This window comes from Chionomys nivalis, chromosome 11 (genome assembly GCF_950005125.1).
Source record: "Chionomys nivalis chromosome 11, mChiNiv1.1, whole genome shotgun sequence".
NCBI lineage: Eukaryota > Metazoa > Chordata > Mammalia > Rodentia > Cricetidae > Chionomys > Chionomys nivalis.
In genome coordinates this window covers 775,663-801,845 of record NC_080096.1, presented here as the reverse complement: position 1 = coordinate 801,845, position 26,183 = coordinate 775,663, and the positions used below count along the sequence as shown (strand labels likewise).

The window sequence follows — 26,183 nt, the reverse complement described above, 5'->3', positions numbered from 1 at the left end:
GCCTGGTCTACAGAGTGAGTTCCAGAACAGCCAGGGCTACAAAAGGAAACCCTGTGTCAAAAAAATAAATAATTCCCAGCACCTGAGAAGCAGAGACAGACGGATCTCAGTGAGTTCAAGGCCTGCCTGGTCTACAAAGTAAGTTCTAGGACAGCCATGACTGTCTCAAAAAAACAAATAAATGAATGAGCAATTATGAACGCGTGTACATGTATGTATACAGACACAGATAAATAGCAATATATATTTGAAGATTTATTGCCTGAATGCTATTTTCAAGGAGACTGGAACTAAGGCACAGATTGGTCTCCATGCTAATAATCCCTAGGGACTCATGGAGAGCAAGTGGAAATCAAGACTCAAAGCGGCGTCTTTGATAACTTGAGTATAGTATCCTTGGCTGGAATACTCTGGTCAAGAGGACCGCAATTTGCCCTTCTGATGAAGCATGACATTGCCTGCCCTTCAGTGTTGGAAGCTGGTAGAGTGAGTGGCTAAAACCCTATCTGGATATAATTTCTTCATCTAATGAGAAATTAGATATTTTACGTTATTTATAAACACAGTGATCCCCTTCCCCCGACGGGTACTAGTGACCTTAGATAATAGAAGAAAAGATTGTGCCTCCCTGTAAAATGTGCTCTGAAAGTCACAACTGGGAAATTGATGACTTATTTCTGTTTCCATCATTTTGGTGTCCCTCTCCCACTTGCTTGTCATCATCATAGACTGGAGCAAAGCCCAGGTGCTTGCTCAGCTTCCCTCCATATCATTTCAACAGGTACCTGTACACAGACTCCATGTCTGGGAAGTTCTCAGTGTCCTGATTCCTATTGTATAACTTTATGTAGCTATTTATAATTTGTTCTTTTGTTTGGCAGATTTCGCCATTCCTCTCTTGTGAACTAAGTGACTTTCATAAACCACTTACTTTCAGTGACTTAATTTTTTCATCTCTCTCAAAATTTTTAATTGTATTTTGAGACAGGGTCTCAACTGTCTCCTACTCCATCCATAGCTTCCAAGAAATCTTTCCATTGAGTGTCAGCAGAAACCAGAAACATAGCTTTCCACGTAAGCTCCATGTCATAGCTTTTGAGAAAGCGAGCCCATTAACCTTCCCATGGGTATTTCCAGTGTTCTTGCCATGGAGCTGCCCGTTCTGCCTTCTCTTCCTGTTCCACTTGGTTGATTTGTTAACTCCTTCTTCCCCGATTCCATTACTGTCTTTCCTCCCACTGGGCTCTGAGCTCCTTCATGTCCCAGCTGGCAGACAAATGAGTATAAAAGGAAAGGGAATCCCTACCTTAAAATAGAAAGGCAGATCCAAGAATTCATATGTATGGCTTACTCCTTTGTGCTGTGCAGGGAATGGGTCTGTCTGAAGTATCGTCCCATTGTCCTGGCTTTGGTTCTGTGTAGCTGTAGTTTCACCCACACCGTGATAGTTAGTGCTCCTGTCACAACCAAAACAAAAGTTCTGAGTATTTCCATTACCGTGGTTTTTACATTGAGAAGATCATGAGATTGGGGCCTGCTAGTCTTCATTTGGGTCTGCTCTTTTCCAGGTTATCTGTCCTGTTGCCGGTTCCTGGATGACAATCAGATAGTCACCAGCTCTGGAGACACCACATGGTGAGTACCTGGCAAGGCAGAGACTGAGGCCTCAGATTCCCTGTTCTTGTTCACACTATTAGGGTGAGACTTTTGGGAGATAGTTCTCATGACTAGTTAAGACTATCTTGACCTGGGCAGTGGTGGTGCTTGCCTGAGAGACAGGTGGGTGGATCTCTGTGAGTTCAAGGACAGCTTGCTCTATAGAGCGAGTTTCAGGATAGCTAAGGCTACACAGAGAAACCCTGTTTTTTTTTTTTTTTTTTTAAAAAAAAGACTATCTTGAATTTGTTTATGGCTGGTGATTTAGAAACAAAGTTGCTATTCATTGTACTGTCTAGGTATACAAAGTTTAGTTTTGAACAGAGAACTGAAATACGGATATTTAGACTATAGTCATGTATGAAGTACCTGCTTTTCTTTCCTTTTCTCCATTTATCTTTACGTACACATATGATGTTTTAGAGGCCTTTGGCCTCTGTTTCACTGTGAAGCCAGCTCTACACTGTGAGCAGGAATGCCGCTTTCCAACAGCAGCTCTGCCAGACTCCGTAAATAACAAGACGACAGATAGTTATTTTATTTTTGTTTGTTTGTTTTTTTTTTTGTTGTTTTGTTTTGTTTTTCGAGACAGGGTTTCTCTGTAGCTTTGGTGCCCGTCCCGGAACTAGCTCTTGTAGACCAGGCTGGTCTCGAACTCACAGAGATCCGCCTGCGTCTGCCTCCCGAGTGCTGGGATTAAAGGCGTGCGCCACCACCGCCTGGCCAGATAGTTATTTTAAGAGAGTAATTTTAGTCTTAAGCTACCCTTGTGGGTTTTGCTGGTCACTGGAAACATTCCTGGATATATCAACAGCAGTAATTTAAATAGCTGTGATTTATTAGAGTGGCTTACAGGCCTGTTGGTCCAGCAATAGCTGTGTCTCTTGATGAAAATGACCAAGAGTCTGGTAGTTGTGAAGCTGGATATCTCAGCTGGTCTTCTGTCTACCATGGAAACCTGGAATATAATCTTAAAATCAATAAAGGAATGCCTAAACAGCAAGATAGATGAGCTCGCCAGTGAGGGTGAAGACTCTCTGTCCTTTTACGTGAGCTCCCACCAGAAGGGGTGGCTCAGATTTAGGGTGGGTCTTCCCACTTCAAGTGATCCAGTCAAGAAAATCCTTCACAAATATGCCTAGCTGCTTGGGCTTAGCTGATTCCAAATGTAGTCAGGTTGACAATGAAGACTAGTCATCACAGATTTCACATGGTGATCATTTTCTTGGTTTGAATGTATGAGGCTTTTGTGTTCCCTGCTTCTTTCTTCCTGTGTCCCTCCTGCCTAGAAAAGATAGCCTGTATTGTTTATATTGAAATTGGCTGCTTGGATTTGTGTTGCTAGGCTGAGCCAGGCCTTCTGGTAAGGTCGACAAGAACTGGCAGCTCAGCGTGCTGTTGCTTATGCAGGTTGCAGTGAGAAGTAGCATATGGCTGTCACTTTTAGAGCCAACTCTTGCTTTATGTAGTCCTGTTGATGTTTCACCTTTTAGTACTGTCAGGCAGGCCCTTGGAATACCATGTTCATCCATGAGGACCATCTTTGCTTTATTATCCCTAAGGAAGGGGAATTCAGGCAACACAGTTGCTCTGAGCCATAGATTTAACTAACAATTCCTCCCTGGTGTCTAGGAAGGTGGGAAATGGGGGTACAGAGGGAATGATATAGGAGAAAAGCCTCTTTCCTTTCAGGCCTTAGCACTTTCTGCTGCCCATGAAAGGTACATGTGTGATAAAACCTCACATGACCTGCTATGAAAGGACAACCACCCCTTTGCTGCTGTGAGGTGATCTGGAAACGAGCCTGTATGTGCATCTATACAGTTGTTTCTTTCCTCAATACAATCCTATTACAGACGTGAATGTGTCTTCACATTGGCGCAGAGGTCATGTGTGCTCATACCTTGTCATTTGCTCCTGCTCCAGTGCCCTGTGGGACATTGAGACTGGCCAGCAGACGACGACATTTACTGGACACACTGGAGATGTCATGAGTCTGTCTCTCGCTCCTGACACCAGACTGTTTGTCTCTGGTGCTTGTGATGCTTCAGCCAAGCTCTGGGATGTCCGAGAAGGGATGTGCCGGCAGACCTTTACAGGACATGAGTCTGACATCAATGCCATATGTGTGAGTTTAAATTATATCTGCATTAGATCTTATTTTTTAAAGTTATTATTATTAAACATTTAATTTTTAGCTAGACAGTGGTGGTGCATGCCTTTAGTCCCAGCACTCAGAGGCAGAGACTGGCAGATCTCCATGAGTTCGAGGCCAGCCTGGTCTACCAAGGTTCCAGGACAGGCTCCAAAACTACAAAGAAACCCTGTCTCAAAAAAACAAAAGGATTTATTTTTAGGGGCTAGAGAAGATAGCCTTTTAATTACTTTTCTGTTGATCAAGGCAACTTACAGAAAAAAGCATTTAACGAAGGCTCACTGTTTGAGAGGGTGAGTCCATGGCCATCATGTGGGGACTGTGGCCCCATGCAGGCAAGCATGGTGCTGCAGAAGTAGCTGAGAGCTTTATCCTGATACAACCATGAAGTAGAGAGGGAAGGTGTGAGCTAACTGGGAATGGCTTGGGCTTTTGAAACCTGGAACCTTCAACAGTGGTCACACCTTTTAATCCCTCACAAACAGTTCCACCAGTGACCCAAACGCAAGAGTTTGTGGGGACCATTCTCATTCAAACCACCACAGATGCCTTAAAAGCAGTTAAGAATGCTGGCTGCTCTTTGGAGGATCTGGTTCAATTCCCAGCACCCACATGGTTGGGGCTCACAAGAATCTGTAACTTAAGACCCAAGGGATTTGTACCCATAAGATGCAAGCAAAACACCTGTATACATAAAAATAAGTAAAATACATACATTTAAGAATAAATATATGTGTATGTCTGTGTGGTTGCGTGCATTTATGAGTACAGGTACCACAGAGTCCAGACACAAGAGTGTTCAATGCCCCAGAGCTAGAGTTAAGCCATTATGAGCCACATGTTGTGGGTACTAAGGAACCAATCAGACTTGGGTCCTCAGCAAGTGTAGTAAGTGCTCTTAACTGCTGAGCTGTCTCTCTAGTCTTTTCCTTTTTTTTTTTTTTTTTTGGTTTTTCGAGACAGGGTTTCTCTGTGGTTTTTGGAGCCTGTCCTGGAACTAGCTCTTGTAGACCAGGCTGGTCTCGAACTCACAGAGATCCGCCTGCCTCTGCCTCCCGAGTGCTGGGATTAAAGGCGTGCGCCACCACCGCCCGGCTAGTCTTTTCCTTTTTAAAAACATTTTTTAGGGTTTTTTTTATTTGGTTTATTTTTTTCCTCTTTTGGCTTTTTCAGGGCAGGATTTTTTTGTGTATCTCCCGCTGTCCTGGAACTCGTTCTGTAGACCAGGCTTGCCTCAAACTCACAGAGATTCACCTGCCTCTGCCTCCTGAGTGCTGGGATTAAAGGTGTGCACCACCGTCACCCGGTTAATTGTTTATTTTTTTAATTTTTTATTGTTTTGAGACAAAGTCTGGTAATACAGCACAGGCTGACCTGGAACTCAAAGTCTGTCCAACCATCTCCCCCCCCCCCCCCCCCCAGCACTGAGATCACAGGCCTTTGCTACCACATCTGGTTTGTCGTGTTCTTCACAAATACAACCAGAGTCACAGACCAAATTGAAGCACTGACTTGATCTTTAGAGGTCAGCTGGATTCTGTGCTCTGCATTTGTTTTAGACATTGAAGAGGCTGTGCTAGCTCTGCTCCTTTCCCTAGATTGGCCAGTAGTTTAGAGCTGAGTACATCAGTGTATCCTCTGCTAGCCAGGGGTATGGCCGATTTAAAGCCTGCTTTCTTTCTGTAGTATCTCCTTAAGGGATGAGTCTGATTGGCTGGATTAGGATTTTGTTTCTTTCTTCACAAGTCTCTTGTGATAACTAGTGGCCAGGGAACAGGAGCCCTATAGCAGTGGCTCATTCTCCTGGCTTTTCTGTACTGAAGTCTTCCTGGTGACAGTAGCAATCCATGAGGACTGTGTCAGAACTCCCCTAGTGCATGCCCCATTCACTCTTTGATGGCATTCCTGTTCTTGCTGCAGCTTCAACTTGTTTTCCTTTCCTCAGCAGCCATGCCATTAATTGCATTAACATCGGTTCTTATTGAGTTATTTATCCTTTTGTCAGTATATGGGCTAGAACTTCATATGTACATATGTAATACTTCATATGTTGACCGTGAATTCACTGTGTTCCTGGTACCCTAATGACTATGCAACGTTTCGTGGTTGATTACTTTTCCCCACCCCAACCCCCACCCCCTTCAGTACTTGCACATGTCTTGATTTGCCTTCTTTTCCTAGTTCTTTCCCAATGGCAATGCCTTTGCCACTGGCTCAGACGATGCTACATGCAGGCTGTTTGACCTCCGTGCAGACCAGGAGCTCATGACCTACTCCCATGACAACATTATCTGCGGAATCACATCTGTTTCCTTCTCCAAGAGTGGCCGCCTCCTCCTTGCTGGGTACGACGACTTCAACTGCAATGTCTGGGATGCACTCAAAGCTGACAGAGCAGGTCAGTAGCCGCATGGTCTTTCTGTGTTCTTGGACAGTGATTTGATTCCCCCCACTCCCACGTTTGTTGGTTTGTTGTTTGGTTTTTTGAGACAGGTTTCTCTGTATAGCCCTGGCTGTTGTGATACTCACTCTCGCAGCACTTGAGGCAGAGGCAGGTGGATCTCTGAGTTCCAGGATAGCCAGGGCCTCGGCATTATAGACCAGGGAGGCTGACCCTGAACTGCAGAGACCTCTAGCCCTTATACGTACGTAGTTGGTACATCATTAACTGCAGGAGTTGAAAGTTGCTTCTGAAGCTTCAAACCCTTCTGTGGTAGAAATGAATGTATGGGCAATGGTGTGCTATGTGATAGCTCCAATATATCAGCTTTAGGTTCTGTATACTCATGTGGTCAATTGCTTTGAAGTTAGGTTTTTAGATTTTTTTTTTTTTCCCGAGACAGGGTTTCTCTGTCCCAGAGATCCGCCTGCCTCTGCCTCCCGAGTGCTGGGATTAAAGGCGTGTGCCACCACCGCCCAGCAGGTTTTTAGATTGTTTTAAGATTTATTTTATGTCTATGACTGTTTTGCCTGCATATACCACATGCATGCCTAGTACCTGCAGAGGTTGAAAATGGGATGTTGGAGGCCAGCGTAGTGTACAGAGCAAATCATGGCCTCCAAAGCTACACAAAGAAACCTTGTCTGAGGGGTGGATGAGGGAAATGGAACCCTGGAACTGGAGTTACAGATAGTTGTGAGCCACCACGTTGGTGCTTGAACCCAAACTCAGGTTCTTGGCAAGAGTAGCAAGTATTCTTAGCCACTAAGACATGGATTCTTAACTGTAGTTTGTACTCTGTGGTTTTGTTTTGTTTTTTTGAGACAGGGTTTCTTTGTGTAGCTGTGGCTGCCCTGGGTCCTAGCTCTGTAGAACAGGGTGGCCTCAAACTCAGAGATCCACCTTTTAGTGCAGAGATTAAAGGAGTGCCACCACCACCGGCTTTCTGTGATTTTAAGCTTCTGTGAGTGTACAAGTTAGTACAAGAGGGTCTGGGTTTCTTACTCTGTATTTGTGTTCATGTGCATGCCACCGTGGTATCCTTTTGTTCTTGTTAGAAAAGAGCATGTTATGGTTGGTTGTTCTCTGAACAGATTTGGCCATTCACCTAAGGATAATTTCCACTTGGACAAAACTTTCTTCGTCCGTGGTGTCCTTCCCTTGCTTTCTTAGGTGATGGCCGTAGCAGAGTCTTGGAGTGTTGTCTGTCAAAATGAGCCATCCTGTTCTTGTCATAGCATCATATGTTTCTGATTATATTTCCAGGTGTTTTAGCTGGACATGACAACCGCGTCAGCTGCTTGGGGGTGACTGATGATGGCATGGCTGTGGCAACAGGGTCTTGGGACAGCTTCCTCAAGATCTGGAACTAAGGCCAGTAGGTAATGGAGTTACTTGTTAGTGTAGCTAAGCATATTTCTCAGGGCATGAAGTTTCCATGCATGGCTTGCAGATTAACAAAGATATGTTGTTGATCTGGTATTGTAGTGATGACCCATGGCTCAGAGAGGGCAGTGGGAAGAGCTCAGATACCTGTTTTTCTTATGCACTGACCCCAAGCTCTGTTGACAGCAGCAGGTGGATGCCATGGTGACTGGAAGACCATTCCAACCTTGGAGCGTTACAGCGATAGCATACCCTATCCAACCATACTAACGTGGACACCCACACCTCCCCTCAGAACTTCAAAAGGGCAAGATCTTTTTTCCTTCACTTATTGCTGAAACCAAGAGCACAACTCCCATTAAGAGAAGGATCTCTGTGCTGTAAACTAAAACAAATTGTGCATTCCTTCCGGGGCCATTGTATTTGTTTTCTTCTTTTGTCTTGGGTAAATTTTAAAAGGAAATACTACAATAAAAATGTTAACCAGAAGGTAACCCTGAGTGTGATTGTGAGACAGACACGCCTCTTTACTAGTTTATTTGCATTTTAGATCAGTGATCCTGTTCTGTGGCATTCTGTAATTGTTTCTAAATATGAGTTATTTGTAGCAGGACTTTGGAAGCATTCACATTTCTTTCTTAAATATATTCCTTTATGTTCAATAACTAAGAAAACCAGAGCCCATGGTAGCCTCTGATTTGTCAGGGATGTAGTTTTGTCCCTGGCTGTTTTGTTGTTTTTTTTTTTTTAAATCTCATGTCAGATGAATGTTTCGTACAAACACGGCATAGTGGAAGAAAAACATTCAGAAGCTAAGTAGCCAAGCACATGATGTGACGGCCACAAATGCTTTATTGGAATCCTTCCCCTTTGCTCAGCAGTGAACTTACTCCCAGCACCCTTCCCTCCTGACTTGTCCTTCTCACTGTCTAGTTTCTTCTCTTACCTTGGGTTTCCTGTGAAGTTGGAGGGAAGTTTGTAGTCATGTGACACTAGCCGTCCTGCCCCCGCTGTCAGACTTGTTCTCCAGAGAGGTGCCTGTCCTGTGCTTGGATAGTCAGTTGGTTATTTGTGTATGAAACCATGTACAAATCAATGTTTTGAAAATAATGATCTCAGACTTTCTAAGTTAAATTTTAAACAATTTGATTGTTTGCCATATTGGGTGGGTTTACTCTTAGAATCGCATGCTGTAGAAATGCTCTAAAGTGCATATAGGACTCAGTCCCTAGATGTTCTTTTTCTTTTAAGAAATAACCTCTTCAAGTTGTACAAGTGGCGGCTTTGTCCATTACTGTTGCTATTCTGCACACATATTGGAAGCAGCAAGCGCTTTACACGCTTGAGTAGTGGGATAAGTCACTGTTTTCTTTACTTTAAAAAACAAAACAAGCAGTCCTGTTGGGAATGATTGCTGTTGGATTCAGGAGGGGAGAGGGAAAGCCGCTCTGCTGCCTCTTTGCCACTTCCTGGAAGCCTGCCTCCATGAAATAGCCTTTTGCATCTGAGGCGACAATTTTCCACCATGCAGATCCTCGTGGTTATCATCTCAAGCCATGTTCAGCAGCAGCGTTTGGACAGCAGTGTTCTGTGGGCCTCCCCTCCCCTGTACCCTGCACCCTCATAGCAGTAGTGGCTTCGCCATCCTGTTTTCTGCAGCGTCCTGTACAAAACTGTGCTGTGACTGTGCGGTAGGCCTGGACCTGGCAAAGAGAACACAGCGAAGCCCCTTCTCTTCCTACCAAACAACTCTGTAGAGCTCTCTGCACCCTGTACCCTTTTCACCTTTTGTATTTAATTTTAAAGTCAGTGTACTGCAAGGAGGCTGGATGCAAGATAGATACTATATTAAACTGTACTGTTATTTAAGATGTAATAAAGCAGTTTGACATGAGGGACTCTGGCGTGATGGTTATTTGAGGGTCAGTTTCAGTGTATGGAGGTAGCCACATGCCCCAACTGCTTACTCAACAATAACATAACATCATGGCTGAGGATGGTACCACATACCTGTAATCAACGCTCAGGAGACAGAGGCAGGTGGCTCTTTGAGTTCGGAACCAATCTGGTCTACTTAGTAAGTTTCAGAACAGCCAAAGGAATATAATAAGAGAAAGTCTGTCTCAAAAAAAGAAAAAGAGAGGGCCAGTGGTGGGGGCCAGCTTTTGAGACGTTCCCTAGATGCTGTACATCTCAGGCCTACAGAACCATTTGTTTTCTAGGACCCCTCAGTATCTAGGTTCTGTCTTGCATCTTCTCTGACCTCTCTACCAACAAGCTGCTTTGGCTTATTCTTCCTGTTTTCCCACTAAAATACTGAGGATCTTCCCCCTCTGAATACACTCTTTCCTTCTATAAGCTTAGCATTTCCTTCTTAGTCAATAAAAGCCGCTACATCTTGAAGGAGTGAGCATCAACCCCAGAAGTATTAAAGCTCAGCTGCCATTCCTCCAGCATCCAGTCCACTGCAGTGCCTAGTTCTAGACTGAACGTGAGTTTTAAGATTATAAGTGATAGCCGGGCGGTGGTGGCGCACGCCTTTAATCCCAGCACTCGGGAGGCAGAGGCAGGCGGATCTCTGTGAGTTCGAGGCCAGCCTGGTCTAGAAGAGCTAGTTCCAGGACAGGCTCCAAAAGGCTACAGAGAAACCCTGTCTCGAAAAAAACAAAAAAAACAAACAAACAAACAAAAAAAAAGATTATAAGTGATAGACTGGACATTGGTGGCACACACCTTTAAGCCCGGGAGGCAGAGGCAGGTGGATCTCTGAGTTTGAGGCCAGCCTGGTCTACAATAGCTAGTACTAGGAGAGGCTCTGAAGCTACAGAGAAACCCTTTCTCGGAAAACAAAGTATAAGAGACAGGCTGAAGAGGTGGTTATTCTTCCAGAGGACCCGGGTTCAGTTTCCAGCACCCACATTGCAGCTCATAGCTGTAACTTTAGTTCAGTGGATCTAACACCTCACACAGAATGCAGTAAAATAAAAATAAATTTTAAGTGAATCTTTTAAAGGAATGATTATAAAAGATGATTTTCATCCTCAGATGCCCTATGTACTAACTGGGCCAAGCTCCCTTTGATTGGGGGTGGTAAGTAAATCAGTCCACTCGGTCAGTGGTGCCCCCCTTCAGAAGAGACTACCCTAATGTTGCAAGCTGTGTGGTGTGATTGGCGGGCTGAGCAGATGGGTTTGCTTAGCGTAATACTCCCCCTTTCTCCCTGAAGTAAATCTGTTCTTCACAGACAAATGTTTTGCAGGCTGTTAACTACCCCGATCCCCACTGAGTATAGAACACTTGAAAGTTCTTTCTGAGCTAGAGGGAAATACTGGTGAGGTTGACCATATTCCTAACACTGCCTTCTTTCTGTCTTTGAGAATCCGTATCTTAACCTATTTCTACCCTGATCTCTAGCAGGCCCAGTGGAACCAGGGCACTTCTGTCTCCACCTCAGAGGACTGGAGGTTGGTTCCTTCTCAGTCAGCTTCAAGGCTACTGCTTACTTTAAACATGTGGACAGCAGTACTAGCCAAATAGCAGTACAAAGAAAGACCTGAGGCACAGGCCTTTTCAGACCAGGCAGAATGCTCAGGTTTTCACAGCTTGCATTCACCACTAGATACTACTCATGCCTTCAAGTGTTCCTGAGCCAAGTGACCAGCCTGCTCACACCACTGTTAGTTTGCTCCTTCATGCTCAGTGCAACCCACCACCACGAGTGCGCTGTAGACTGCTCCCTACCGCTTGAGATCCCAGCAGCCAGTCACCTCTGCCTCTCGTCACAGGATGATTTTGGCCAAGTTATTTGTCCCCAGATCCCCCATGTGAGAAGGAGTGAGTAGCCTGGCAGGGATTCTATGAGAACAAAGTTCCTGGTGTGTGATTCCAGCTGGTGACCGTGCAGCCCAGGCTCCTGCTAGGCACTAGGTCCTCAGCCTCTACATGCCATACCAAAAAGAAAGTGCCTGCTGCTGCTCCTTTCTTAATCACTGATCAGGCTGGAGAAGGGGTAGTGTCCCATTCAATAAGGAGACTGTCAAGTGGGCTATTGTGGACACTAGCCCCTGATGATTGTCTTTGCCTGTGCCAGGTGTTCACTAGTGGATGATGGACAAAATAACTTGGTGGCATCCCATGACACCAAACTCCTCCACAATAGACTCTTTTCTGGCTACCTGTCACCTACCTTTTGGATAGTGGATAGCTGTCATTAAACTATCACACCCTGATCAGATGAAACATGTGCCTGAGAGCTTACCTGACAAACACCCCATCACCCTTGTGACAACCCAGCCCTCCCCATTCCTCCTTTCCCTGAGAAGACTAAAATCCTGCTGTTGGAGGCCTGAAGCAAAAATGTTTGTAATTGCCCTGATTTCTTCCTGGTACCTCACCCATGTGACCTTTGATCTACTTTGGAGTCTTGCCTCTGGCTATTCCCAGACATTGACTTAGTGTCAGCCCTGTGGTGGGATTGAGCAGGAGGTTCCTGAGTCCTCAGAGTTTGGTGGGGCCCACTAAGAAGTGACACAATGTCAGCTTTGTTCCTTCCTCTGAAACGGGGAAGCTGCCTGCACAATCCAGGCCCTTAACCCCATTGTAAACAAAGGGTTTCCCCAGCAACCACTAGACACCTGATATTTTTATTTAAGTGTACACAGAAGGCTTCTTGCTGTGTGACCTTGGACTGCTGAAGATGACTTCTCCCACTCTGGAAGTCTCTCCAAGGCTAGCCTTGTACCTGGAATGTACTGCTAGATACCAATCAAGTATTATAGTACAATGCAGTAACGTCCAAAAACAGTTCAAGCCTTCTTTGGGTGTGGTTGTTGTTCACTATGGGGAAGGAGTTAGGCTTACAAAACACACGAGGAAGTTACAAAACTTAAGAAAACCCCTGTCATCTTCCTACCCCTATTTTGCGTCTCCACTGTACATGGATCTATTGTTTTTGGAAGAAGAGGAGGTGAACCTCAGGAGTCCCTACCAGAGAACATCCTGACTTCAGCAGGTATGGGGGCTGTGGGGAAGCCTGGACATTGGGCTGTACAGGAAGAGCAAAGCCAAGGGTGCCAGGTCCTGCCAAATGGAGTAGTCACACCGCTGATGTGTGAACTGGGTGTCCGCCAACTTAGCATACCTCTGGATCAGTTACAAAGTCAGCTCTAGTGGCCTTCTCGGCCTCCCTTCTTCCCTCTTGAAGCTGTGGATGAGGATGAGGCACACTGTTTACAGTCACCTCTCAACTTTTTTTTTTTCCAAGACAGGGTCTCACTATGGTAACCCCTGGCTGGCCTAACTCCTAGAAACGCTGGTATTAAAGTAGTGAACCACCACACCCAGTCAGCTGTCAGGTTCTTAAAACTACAGGCCCAAATCCTGGACACTCTACTGTGAAAGGCCACGTAAAGTGCCTCAGGCCCACGTGAGCGCAGGTGACCCTGAGTTCTGATTCTGAATACTTTCAGGTCCATGCCCTGGTCATTCAGAACAACGGGGGGGGGGGCAGGAAGCTGTTGGGCAGTCCATGCGTTGACCCACAAGGTCCTGGAACCTCGCCTGCAGAAATCAGAGCGGGCCATAGGTCAGGGATAAAGATCAGACCACAAGGCAAGGAGGCAAAAAGAAGGCAAACAGCGGGAAGGAATCTGGTGTTGTTTCTGTGTGGCTGCTGAGACTGCCAAAAGGCCCAAGCAGCTTCTTTCCGCCTCCGGCCTCTGTTCTCCTTCCCTATTTTGCTTCCTCTCCCTCTGCCCCACCTTCCCCTTCTGCTCCGCCTTCGCCACTCAGTCCCCGCCCACTCTGCTGCTCTGCCTCCGCTCTCCACCCTTTCCCGACCTTCCTTCACCCCCCTCCCGTCTGCCCCGACTCCTGCCCGACCACAACGCCCCAATTCCTCCCTTCGGCCCCTACCCTCGTACTGTCCCGCTTCCGCCCCTCGTGCCGTTATGCCCTGCCTCGGCTTCTTCGCCCCACCCCTTCTCTGCCTTTGCCCCGTCTCCTCCCCGGTTCCCCCCTCGGCCCCGCCCCCTCAATTGACCCCGCCTCCTCCCCGGTCCTGCCCCATCTCCCCGGTCATGCCCCTTCCCTTCGGCCCCGCCCCTCTCTTGGCCCCGTCTCCTCCCCGGTCCTGCCCCCTTCCCCACGGCCCCGCCTCCACCCCGATCCCGCCCCCTTCCCGTTGGCCCTGCCTCTTGGCCTCGTCCCTCCCTTTGCAGGTCGCTCTCCCACAGCCCTGGTCCCGGGCCTACCAGGGGCGTGTGCGGTTTGGCCGCCCGTCTCTCTAGTTGCGGCTGCGCGGACCTCCCCACGTGCTCTGCAGCGCATGCGTGTGACTCGCGCTTGCGCACTGCCAGCCGCGGCGCAGTGCTGCTTGGTGGTGCCGGACTCCGGACCGAGCGGCCATGGGTTGGCGGGCGGCTGGGTCGCTGAGGGCCAGGTAGCAGTAGGGCGGCAGGGACCGCTGGCTCGGCCCAGCATGTAGACGTCCACGCGGGTGCGCGGCAGCCGACGGTGAGTGCGGGACCTTGGGTCACCCTCTGCCCGGCCTCACTCGCCGCTGGAGGCCCGTGGAGCCCGGGTCACAGCGCCGGCCCTGCCCACCTGCCCGAGGCCGGACGCTGGTGGCACTGACGCGCCTCCCTGCGTCCGAATGTGGGCTGCAGCCAGGATGACGCGTGGTCTCGGGGACGAGCCTGTGGGGCAGATCTGAGGATCCGGCCGGGGGGATGGGTCCTTGGGACGAGTCAGAGGTTCGGGTCCCGGTAGCAGCTAGGGAGGCCTCCGTTCTGTTCCTGGCCCTGGCTACTTGAGCGCGCTGTACCGCGGTCCACTCAGCTCTCCTGGTCTTTCTGGGACCTTAGCAAGCAGGAGAGGGCTTGGCATACAAAACTTCAAGAAGCCAAAACTAGTGCTAAGTAGGAAGTTAGGCGTTTCGTAACAACAATCGGGGTGTGGAATTCTCCAGAAACACATTTTAAACTTGCTGTCCAGTAACTTGCCAGAAAATTTCAAAGTCCTGAATTCCTAGAGGCGAGTGCCTCTCATGACTCAGATGTCACGTTCACAGGCTTGTGCTCTGGCCGCTTTCTTAATTATGGGACTAGGGCGTGCCCATCGCAGTCCCAGGGTCTGTTTTTTCTTGGTCAAAAACCAGCCTCCTACCAGCTCTCCTCCCAAACAAAGAGTTTTCTCCTCGCTTTGATTTTGAATTGCAAATTATTTTTCTTTTCTTGTTTGCTAACAATCTCTATTTCAGTTCAAAACTTACGCATTTGGCTTGTCTCTTGAGACGAATGTTTTTCTAAACTATGTTCGTTTACTTCATGTATCACAGCTGGTTTTTGCAGGCTTGATGGTGGCATCCTTGCCTTAGTAATTTAAGCATTTTGCTGAATGACACACTTCAGGAACCTCAGTTTCCCTCCCAACATTGCCCTCCTCAGCTTTTAGTGACCTCCTGTCCCTTGGAATTCCTTGTAGCATGCTCGTCCTCAGCCATCACTTCACTGCGACTTAAGCAACCCCTTCTTGTGTTCTGGACAGCCATGGGTGACAATATACTGCCTGATCAGGTAGCATCATTTGGAGGTGGCATCTCAAATTGTTTCTGCCTTTTCTCCTTTGTGGATTTATGTATTAAAACAATTGGCAGGGCTGCTGTTTGTTCATTTTGTCTTGTTTGAGGGGCCACACAGATCCAGTCCAGATCCTTACACATAATGGGTGCTCTTCCACGCACCCCTCCTTTTGGGTAGAAGTGACTAACAGATAACAGCAGTGTTTAGATTAATAGTTCAGTACTCTAGGCTTCACTTGGAGGATGGAGAGACACAGTGGCTTTCCTTTACTTTTTTTTTTTTCTTTACTTTTTAAAAAATTTATATGGGCTTCTGCCGACGTGTTCTTCCGGTGGTGGACCGGTGGTTTATCGTGTGCGGGGCAAAATGGAGCTCGAGGCCATGAGTAGGTACAGCAGCCCTGTCAACCCAGCCGTCTTGCCACACCTGACTGTGGTACTTCTGGCCATTGGCATGTTCTTCACCGCCTGGTTCTTCGTTTACGAGGTCACCTCCACCAAGTACATTCGTGACATTTACAAAGAGCTCCTCATCTCCTTGGTGACATCACTCTTCATGGGCTTTGGAGTCCTCTTCCTCCTGCTCTGGGTTGGCATCTACGTATGAGTCCCCAAGGGTACCCACCAGGCAGCTTCACCAAGTCCCTGCTTTTGTAAATTAATTTTTTACCATTGCTACAAGTGTCCCAACTGCTGTTTACAATAAAGGCAGATGTGTGACAAAAAAAAAAATTTATATGGACATGAACACATGTGAGAAGCAACTTTGAAGAGTTGGTTTTCTCTTACCACCTGTGGGTTCCATGGATCAAACTCAAGACATCGGTCTTGTCAGTAAGTGCCTTTACCTGCTGAGCTGTCTCTGATCCTTAATTTGTTTTTAGACATAATGTCATGTATTCCAAGCTGGGTTCTAACTCCCTGTGTAGCCAAGGATGACTGGACTTCTTGTCCTTCTATGTGTACCTCTGCATGCTGGCACTGTAGGCATATGCCAACTGTATCCAGTTGGGGTTTTTCTTGTTTTAATGTGATCTTGGGATCAAGCCCAGGGCCTTGTGTGTGTGAGGCAAGCACTCTTCCAACTGAGCTACATTTCCAGGCCTCAGGTGGTCTTACTGTTTGAAGTTTTCTTCTCTTTTCATGTGTATGCATGTATGTGGTTATGTGCACTTGAGTGCAGGTGCCTGGGAGGCAGGAGCAGGGGTCAGATCCCTGGGAGCTGCTCTAGGTGGGTTCTGGGAAGGGAATCGAAGTTCTCTGGAAGAGCAGCAAGTGCCTTAACTGCTAAGGCCTCTCTCCAGCCCTGCAAGTGATTTATTATAAGGGAGTGGATTCATCTGTATCTTTATTACCTCAGATCTGCCTATTTCCTGGTACAGCAGCAAGAGAAAGTCTGTGCAGAAAGCTCAACACTGCCAGAAGGAGCCTTGGGAGGACAAGAGGACGGGTTGTGGCCTCAGGCTCCTCTTTCTTTTTTTTTTTTTTTTGGCTCCTCTTTCTTAGCTCTGTTAGCACTTAGCACAGGGCTCTCGCCCTCCTGAAGATCTCACTCTTCAGCCCCGGAAACATGCTCATTGTTTGTGATGGTTACCATGCTCCTGGGGCTACCGCATGAGAACTAGTAAATTCATAAAAACGTTGTTTGGGTTAAGATAGAGGTGGTACCAACATATGCCAGTGCCATCCACTGTGCAGTAGAGAGGGGTGGTACCATCTGACCACTCAGCCTCCTAGACCCATCTTCCTGTCTGCCCTGTGTTGGTGGAGCCTCACCGTTCCACCACCAGATGGGGTCTCTGATCCCATTTTTCAGAACTTTCCAGAAACAGCACACTTCTCCCACCTCTCTGCTAGCCTGGCTATCGTTTATTTGTAGAAATGAGGTAGATAAAAGCATGGAACTTGATATTAATGAAGAAGTTAAACATTTCCTTATTACTCTCACTAATTTTCCTTTTTTTTTTCCTTTTGTGTCTGACTCTTGTGGCCTCGCTTGCAGTTTTCCTACCTCTGTGTGCCGAGGCCTGGGTGGGTAACAGGTGTGCACCGGCAGATCTGGCTTTACTTTTTATTTACTGCTTCAAACTTTGAAGTTTGTAACTTGAATGTCTTATGTTCTCCTGCCGACTCGCGTGTGTATTCCTGACTGTTGAACGTGTATTTGTTGACATCTTGATGTCTTTCTTGCTACTTTCTTAGGTTCTTTAGGAATACTCCATTGCGGTGATCCAGTGTTTTTCCTAGGCCTGTTAGGGCTACATAATGAGACAAAACAATTCCAATAGGTTTAACCTAACCCTGACCCAGCTGCCACAGCATCTGCTGACCTTGCCTAGAAGTAGCTATCACTTCACTTTCTAGACCTTACTTGGAAGAGAGTCACCTAGAGAAAAGTTGAGGACCAAAGCGTGCAGCGGAAAAGGAGTGATGGTTTAATCCAGACAGCCTGAATTCAATCCCACGGACCTCAATATAAATGGAGAAAACAGACTTACAAGTTACCCTCTGGCCTCCACATAGAGACCATAGCGTGTGAGCTTTCTCTTTCTTTTTAAAATTATTTATTTTGGGGCTGGAGAGATGGCTCAGAGGTTAAGAGCATTGCCTGCTCTTCCAAAGGTCCTGAGTTCAATTCCCAGTAACCACGTGGTGGCTCACAACCATCTGTAATGGGGTCTGGTGCCCTCTTCTGGCCTGCAGGCATACACACAGACCGAATATTGTATACATAATAAATAAATAAATATTTTTAAAAAAATTATTTATTTTGTATTTTGAGACAAGTTCTCTCTATCGCTGTGACTGTCGTGGAACTCACTGTGTACACTTGTACACTGGGCCTGGCTTGCTTGCTTGCTTGATTTGTTTGGTTTAGTTTTTTGAGGCACAGTTTCTATGTGTAGCCCTGACTGTACTGGGATTAAAGTGTGGCCACCATTGCCTGTCTCTTTACTTTGTTTTTTCAAGACAGGGTTTCTTTGTGTAACTGCTCTGGCTGTTCTGGAATTCACTTTGTAGACCAGAATGACCTCAAACTCAAAGAGATCTGCTTGCCTCTACCTTCAGGGTGCTGGGATTAAAGGTGTGCTCCACCACCACCTGGCCTCATTTTTTAAATTATTATTATTTTTTTAAACAGTGTTTTACTATCTGCAACTTACTATGTAGACCAGGTTGTCCATGAACTCACAGAGAGCCACCTGATTCTTCCTCCCAGTGCTGGGATTAAAGGCATTCCACCACACCTTACAAGTGTAGTTTTTTAAAAAAGACATGGGACAAATGACTAGTGGTTAATAGCACTTGTTGCTCTTATAGAGGAAATAGGTTTGTTTCCCTTGGCTTCTGTTAACATGGTGGCTAACACCTGTAAGCTCCAGTTCCACAGAATCCAACACTCTTCTGGTCTCTATGGGAATTGCACACACATGGTACATACATACGAGCAGGCAAAATACCCATATACATAAAAATTAATAATGTTTTTTAAAGGCTCCAACAGGGAATAGGAACCTGAGAGCCCAGGCAGTGGTCACTTTCTCTTTGCCTTGAGAAACTAGCAGTCCAACTCCATTGGACACAAAATAGGGTGTTACAATGTTCTCTTGATAATTCTTCCTCTGCACGTTCCTTCTGGCCTCAGTCTGGGGTCGTAGTCTCCTCCCTGTGAAATGGCACCGCAGTCCAACCACTGAAAGTGTTTGCATGACAGAATGGTCTTGTCTCCTGTGTTCTGCATGTTCTGTCTAACTCTGTCTCCAGGAAACTCAAAGCTAGTGAAGGCACAAGTCGTAAACAATCCCACACCAGTTTGGAATTGTGATTAATAGGGTGGTATTTATTTAAAGGGGAATAAACTTACAGATCGCCGTCCCAGACAACAGCCCTCTGTGCACACAATTAGGAAGAAGTCTAGTCGCCGGAACCGGAGCAGGAAGTAAAGAGAGAGAGGAGGGAAGTAGCCGCTTTTTTTAAAGGGAAAGAGACCACGCCCCAATGGGCTGGTATCTCAGCGGCTATTGGCTGGAGGAGCGGAAGGACCTCCCGCAACACCTCCCCCTTTTGTTTAAGTAAGAGAGTTCTAAACCTACTATGAAATTATATACAATAAGTACAAATATCCTATTCTAACTAGCTTAGGTCTTATATAATAAATAGCTTGGCTAAGTCATGAGTCGAAAGTAACTACATTTATATAGTCTTCAACCCCATCGAAGATCTGAGAAGGGAAATAATGTTACCTGAGTAATTAGGAAGTGCAATCAAACAACTTCCAAAACATGCAACAAATCACAGAGACAACTAGCTACCTGGGCAATCACCCAAGGTCGCGTTTGCAGCGTTGAAGCAACCCACTTTGACTAAGGCCTAACATAACTGACACACCATTTTCAAAGGCAAGAAACTTGTCAAAACTATCTTACCCTGTCTTGGTAGGATATGACAGTCCTGTTTTTTCCATTCACAGATACTCTGTATTTCTGTCAGTGGTTGAGGTATGGACATTTCTTTACCCAAAGGCCAGTTCAGCCAAGAAGAAAGGCTCCAGGTGGAGTGTCTTTGGTGCTCAACATTCTCTCGGGAATAGAGCGGTGTTGCCAGGAGCAATTGTGTCTCACTACCACAAAACTCTGAGTTAGATTAAAGGCCATTTTCTACAGTTCTTTGAAGAGGTTGAAGATTATCTATCTATACTGAGTATAATCTCTATGTATCTAAAGAACCTGATTAGTCTAATTATAAATGACAAACTTAGAATACTATTGATCTATATAATTCTCAATATCTATCTAATTTTAAGACAATAAACAACTGTGAAACAAATGAGGACAATGACCTCCAAATATAAACAATGTACAAATATACATTGCAGTATGGTAAATATATATCAATACACAATATGTAAGTATCTTAATCAGGTAGAAATGTACACTGCAATATGGTAAATATATACAATATATATCAATACAATATGTCAATACATAAAAAATGTTTTTTTTTTTTTGTTTTTTTTTGTTTTTTTTTGGGTTTTTCGAGACAGGGTTTCTCTGTGGTTATGGAGCCTGTCCTGGAACTAGCTCTTGTAGACCAGGCTGGTCTCGAACTCACAGAGATCCGCCTGCCTCTGCCTCCCGAGTGCTGGGATTAAAGGCGTGCGCCACCACCGCCCGGCTTCATAAAAAATGTTTTTAAACAGAGGTAGAAACATGCATGCATACAATAGTCAATATAATTTCACTTTGTATCAATATATAAGAATCGATACCAATACATTTGTCTCAAAACAATAACTCACAAGTACCAACAAGTACCAATCTATTATCCCTCTTTTTTTTTTTTTCCAAATGATCCCTGAGCTTATAAAATTCCTTCCCAACCCTCAACCGTATACCAATTATAATCAACCCCTAAATGATGTCCCTAAACCCAAGGGCAAACTTTACTGGGAGAGGGGACGTCGTCCTCTAGAGTTACTTCCAGCTGTCATGGGGGCGACGTTCTTTCTGGGGGATCCTGTGTAAGTAAAATGATGGTTAAATTTCAAGATCAATGTCTTTTAAAATTGCAAATAGTCTCTGAGTATTTTGTGCAGGTCTAGCCAGAATGTTGTATAAGATGTGCACCATTTCAGCTAACGAAGTTGGGATCGTCTTGTGCAGCTGGTACCCAAAACAGGTCTTGTAGTAGCGCTATCAGTATCATGACGTCATATCAACCAGGTGGAATTGTTGTTATGGGGCCCCATCTTCTTCCTGGAAACTTTAAATGTCACTTCAGGAAAAACTCATTGTTCATTGTGAAAAACTTAAACATTAATCATATAGACATATACACACACACACACATATATATATATATTCAATGAAAGGAATGATAGATATATTCAATGAAAAGTATGATAGATATGAAGAAAAGCAGAGATGTTTTCTAAACTCATATTTCTTTCTGTCCCCTATCATGGCTCTTGACATGAGACAGAAACTCCAGAAACTCTGGGTTTTTCTCTTACCAACAGGCTTGGAATTGGAGAGGGACTGAGCCAGAGTCCAACTTCAAAACCAGCTCTATAAATTTAGAAATATGGTTTAGTATATTTTACTTACACAACTTATTCAGTTTTCTTGATAGTTCCTATTGGGCAGGTATTTTTCCATCCGTCAGTATCCAAACATCCAGGATCCCTTGAATTTTTCAAAGATGAGTGTTTTCCTGTGCAGATAAGAACAGAACCCTGCCCCCATTCTATATGTTTTTCTTACCAACTGTAGGAATATCATCATTGTGGATGAGTTGTCATTTCTCCTTTCCAAGAGGTTTCTCCTCTTCAGATCAAACCTTTATTAATTGTGATGGTATCCACAATTTTTCTTCTCCTGTGGAAACAAGAGCAAAACCCCTTCCCCAACGTAGCACATCTCCTGGCTTCCATTGAGAGGTCGGCACATCTTTGAAATAAATTGGTTGATTTAGTTCAGCAGACTTTTCCATTATCCAATGTCTTTCTGCTGCTGTCGTTCCTTTCTCATTAGTGTTAAGAAAATTCAAGGTCAATAAGCATTATGTAATCTATCTCTGGGGGTATTTTCGGTCCCTTTCTGTTTGTTCAGCATATCCTTTATAGTACGATTTGATCTTTCTATAACTGCCTGACCTGTGGGATTATGTGGTATACCTGTAATGTGTTTTATATTATAATAAGCAAAAAAGCGTTTCATTTTCTTAGATACATATGCTGGACCATTGTCTGTCTTTATTTGTGCAGGTATTCCCATGATGGCCATAACTTCCAATAGATGTGTGATTACTGAATCAGCCTTTTCTGAGCTCAGGGCAGTAGCCCATTGAAAACCTGAATACGTGTCTATGGTGTGGTGTACATATTTTAATTTACCAAATTCCATAAAGTGGAACACATCCATCTGCCAGATTTCATTTCTCTTAGTACCCTTTGGGTTACTCCCTGCAGGCAACGGTGTTTGATTATAGAAAGAACAAGTAGGACATCTCTTTATAATGTCCTTAGCTTGTTGCCATGTAATGGAAAATTCTTTCTTTAGGCCTTTACTATTGACATGATGCTTCTTATGAAATTCTGAGGCCTGCAACACGCTTCCAATCAATAATTGATCAATCTCAGCGTTGCCTTGTGCTAGTGGACCAGGCAGACCTGTATGGGACCGGATGTGTGTTATGTACATCGGACAAAGCCTGTTCCTGATTATGTCTTGTACCTGGATAAACAATGAAGTCAACTCTGTGTCATCTGGTATAAATTCAGCGGTTTCAATATGCAAGATAACTCTTTCTGCATATTGTGAATCTGTAACTATATTAAGAGGTTCTTTAAAATCCCTTAGCACCATAAGAATGGCATATAATTCTGCCTTCTGGACAGAATTATAAGGGCTTTGTTCCACCTTACTCAATTCATCTGACTTATAACCTGCTTTCCCTGATTTATTTGCATCAGTATAGAATGTACGGGCTCCAGTTATTGGAGCATCACGTACAATTCTAGGAAGAATCCAAGAAGTTCTCTTTATGAGGTTAAGTCTACCACTTTTGGGATAGTTGCTATTAATTTCTCCCAAAAAATTAGCACAAGCTCTTTGCCATGGTTCATTGTCTTCCCATAACTTTTTTATTTCTTCAATAGTAAAAGGCACTATAATTTCTGCTGGGTCTATACCTGCTAGTTGACGAAGTCTCAGTTTACCTTTTATAATTAATTCAGAGACTTTTTCCACATAAGTTTTTAATTTTTTACTTGGTCTATTAGGTATAAATATCCACTCTAAAACAATATCTTCCCTCTGCATTAGAATCCCTGTGGGAGAAATTCTGGAAGGCAATATGACTAGGATGCAGCTAAGATTTGGGTTCACCCTATCCACATGTGCCTCCTGTAATTTTTCCTCAATCATTGTCAGTTCCTTTTCTGCTTCAGCTGTCAGTTTTCTTGGACTATTCAAATCTTTATCACCATCTAAGGTTTTGTTTATATGAACTATTAGATCAGGTGTTATCCCAACAGCTGGTAGTAGACTGGAAATGTCTCCTAACAATCTTTGGAAGTCATTAAGAGTCTTTAACCGGTCTTGCCTAATTTGTGCCTTTTGCGTTTTAATTTTCTCTAACCCTATTCTGTAACCTAGGTAATTAATAGAATTTCCTCTTTGAATCTTTTCAGGGGCAATTTGTAATCCCCACCTAGGCAAGACTTTCTTTACTTCTTCAAACATCCTTTCTAAAGTATCTTTATTTGAATCAGATAACAAGATGTCATCCATGTAATGATAAATTATGGACTTGGGGAATTGTTTACGAATTATTTCCAATGGCTTACTTACAAAATATTGGCACAATGTAGGACTATTGAGCATACCCTGTGGGAGGACAGTCCATTGATATCTCCTATTAGGCTGAGAATTATTATAAGTAGGCACTGTGAAGGCAAATTTTTCTCTATCCTTTTCTTGTAACGGTATGGTGAAAAAACAATCTTTCAAATCAATAACTATAAGAGGCCATCCTTTTGGTAATAGAGAAGGCAAAGGAATTCCAGATTGTAGTGGGCCCATAGGTTGAATTACCTTGTTGACAGCTCTTAAATCTGTCACCATTCTCCATTTACCGGATTTCTTTTTTTTTTTTTTTTTTTTTTTTGGTTTTTCGAGACAGGGTTTCTCTGTGGCTTTGGAGCCTGTCCTGGAACTAGCTCTTGTAGACCAGGCTGGTCTCGAACTCACAGAGATCCGCCTACCTCTGCCTCCCAAGTGCTGGGATTAAAGGCGTGCACCACCACCGCCCGGCAGAAGAGAGGACCCAGCTCAGGACAGAGACTCTTTTTTTTTTTTTTTTTTGGTTTTTCGAGACAGGGTTTCTCTGTGGCTTTGGAGCCTGTCCTGGAACTAGCTCTTGTAGACCAGGCTGGTCTCGAACTCACAGAGATCCACCTGCCTCTGCCTCCCGAGTGCTGGGATTAAAGGCGTGCGCCACCACCGCCCGGCCGGATTTCTTTTTTACAACAAACACAGGAGAATTCCAAGGGCTGGTTGATTCTTCAATATGGTGAGCATCTAGTTGCTCTTGCACCAGCTGTTCCAATGCCTGTAATTTATCTTCAGCTAAAGGCCACTGTTTGATCCATATTGGCTTCTCAGTTAGCCATTTTAAAGGTAGGGCTGTTGGTACCTCTAAAGGTTTGGTATTTGCTGTATGTTCTTGTACAGCCTGAATGGCTGGTGACCTTTTCCCATAATATCTCATCATGTCCTTCCCAGAATTATGAGTTCCTGGAACTACAGGAATGTTAATCTGGGTATTCCATTGCTGTAGCAGGTCACGGCCCCATAAATTTATTGCAATATTGGCAATATATGGCCTTAGTCTTCCTATTTGCCCTTCAGGCCCTATGCATTCAACCCATCTTGTGCTTTGTTTTACACGAAATAGGGTTCCAATTCCCAGGAACTGAACATCTACCTCTTGAAGAGGCCAATTCGGATGCCAAGATTCTGGAGTAATGATACTTAACATCCGCACCTGTGTCTAATAAGCCTTCAATAAAAGAGCCATTTATACAGACTCTTAGCTTCGGTCTTTGAGCATTAATAGAAGTCTGCCAAAATATACGTTTACTCTGTCCTACTGGGTTTTTTGACTCATCCTCCATGCGTAATTCATCATTTAGACCAGTAATATTTTTTACAGCAGAAATTGGAGCTTTTAACTTTCTTGGTGAGGCACGTTCTCTACTGTGACTGGGAATGACTGGGCCACTGTTGGCCTGGGGGCCTGCGAGAGGCCCCTCAAGGAGTTTCCAGACGGTATTGGGTTGCCTTGTCTGTCTGTTGTTGACCTGCATTCGTTGGACCAATGTCAGCCTTTACCGCATTTCCTACATATACCTGAAGGCTGAGGTCTCCTATTTTTGTCATTCCCAGAAGGGATATTATTCCTAGAAATCCTTTGCCTGCAATCCCTTTTCAGATGTCCTAATTTACCACAATTAAAACACCTGGCAGTTTGATGTCTCCTCATTGCTTTGGAAATCGCTTCTCCTACCCAAGATTCATCATTATAGCTAAACGTCTCAACATTCATTGTATGCTGAATCCATTCATCCATAGGTGCTGATCTAAACTTTAAAGGCCCAATTATCTTTTTGCATTCTATGTTTGCATTCTCAAAAGCTAGAGATTCAAGAAGTAGTCGTCTAGCTTCTGGGTCTGTTACCCCTATGCCCAGAGCCTTAATTAATCTTTGCAAAAAGTCAATAAAGGGTTCTCTCTGTCCCTGCCTAATTCTGGTATATGATTCAACCATTTTTGCTGGATCTTGTAGCCTATTCCAAGCATTTAAAGCTGCTTGGTGACATAAACACAGTACTTCATCATCATAAAGAGCTTGGACCTGTGGATCAGCATATTCTCCTACACCAAGAATTTGATCTTGGGAAACCTCCACACCTTTTGCTCTTCCTTGCTGTTCCATATGTTTGGATTCTTCTCTGAAATAGATTCCAAACATCAAGGAAGGTCCATTATCTAAAACTGCAGACACTAACTGATGGAAATCGTGGGGGGTAGCTCTAGCATTAGAAGCCCAAGTCCTTATCATTTCCTTAACATACGCAGAGTGCAAGCCAAAGGTAACAATAGCTTGCTTAATTTCTTTTAGATCATTCATTGCTATTGGCATCCATCTAGCTTCTCTGACTCCCTTTGAGCCTTTAGAAGTTGACGCTTTGTCAGAATGAATTACAGGGTATGTCGCTAAAACCCTGGGTAAGCCAGATCTAATAGCTGGTGGTGGCATTGTATCCTGTCCTTGTGCCTTCTTACTCTGTTCACCAGCTCCAATAATTTCTTCAATCATTTCAAGTCTTTTTATCATTGTCTCTCTTAAATCCTGAATCTCCTGAGCTACATGTGCTTCTAGTGATTTCACTGAGGTATCAA

The 26,183-nt window shown here is 44.7% G+C and overlaps 3 protein-coding genes across 11 annotated transcripts in view; all 3 read left to right on the top strand.

Moving 5' to 3' along the window:
- Gnb1 (G protein subunit beta 1) overlaps window positions 1-9,531 on the top strand; it is a 76,775-nt gene extending 67,244 nt beyond the window's left edge. For 4 of the 7 annotated variants that reach the window (XM_057784058.1, XM_057784055.1, XM_057784056.1 and 1 more), the window contains 5 exons: window positions 1,569-1,635; window positions 3,583-3,784; window positions 5,993-6,209; window positions 7,518-7,633; window positions 7,827-9,531. In XM_057784058.1, coding sequence (XP_057640041.1) covers window positions 1,569-1,635; window positions 3,583-3,784; window positions 5,993-6,209; window positions 7,518-7,624 — 593 coding nt within the window. In that variant the 3' untranslated portion in view covers window positions 7,625-7,633; window positions 7,827-9,531. Of the gene's footprint in view, window positions 1-1,568; window positions 1,636-3,582; window positions 3,785-5,992; window positions 6,210-7,517; window positions 7,634-7,823 lie in introns of all 7 variants that reach the window. The other 3 variants (XM_057784061.1, XM_057784062.1, XM_057784060.1) reach the window with 3 other exon arrangements.
- A 3,041-nt stretch (window positions 9,532-12,572) lies between these two features.
- Nadk (NAD kinase) overlaps window positions 12,573-26,183 on the top strand; it is a 35,759-nt gene continuing 22,148 nt past the window's right edge. Inside the window, exon 1 of one of the 3 annotated variants that reach the window (XM_057784413.1) lies at window positions 12,573-12,648. The gene's annotated coding sequence lies outside the window, so the exon portion shown is untranslated. Of the gene's footprint in view, window positions 12,649-13,981; window positions 14,151-26,183 lie in introns of those variants that run through there. The other 2 variants (XM_057784414.1, XM_057784412.1) reach the window with 2 other exon arrangements.
- Window positions 15,543-15,929, top strand: LOC130883706 (transmembrane protein 258-like). The gene has a single exon (XM_057784415.1). The coding sequence runs from the start codon at window positions 15,584-15,586 to the stop codon at window positions 15,821-15,823; it is 240 nt and encodes a 79-aa protein (XP_057640398.1). The 5' UTR covers window positions 15,543-15,583; the 3' UTR covers window positions 15,824-15,929.

What these genes read in the sequence shown, in the direction of transcription:
- LOC130883706 (XM_057784415.1), top strand. Translation starts at nt 15,584, where the DNA reads ATGGAGCTCGAGGCCATGAGTAGGTACAGCAGCCCTGTCAACCCAGCC.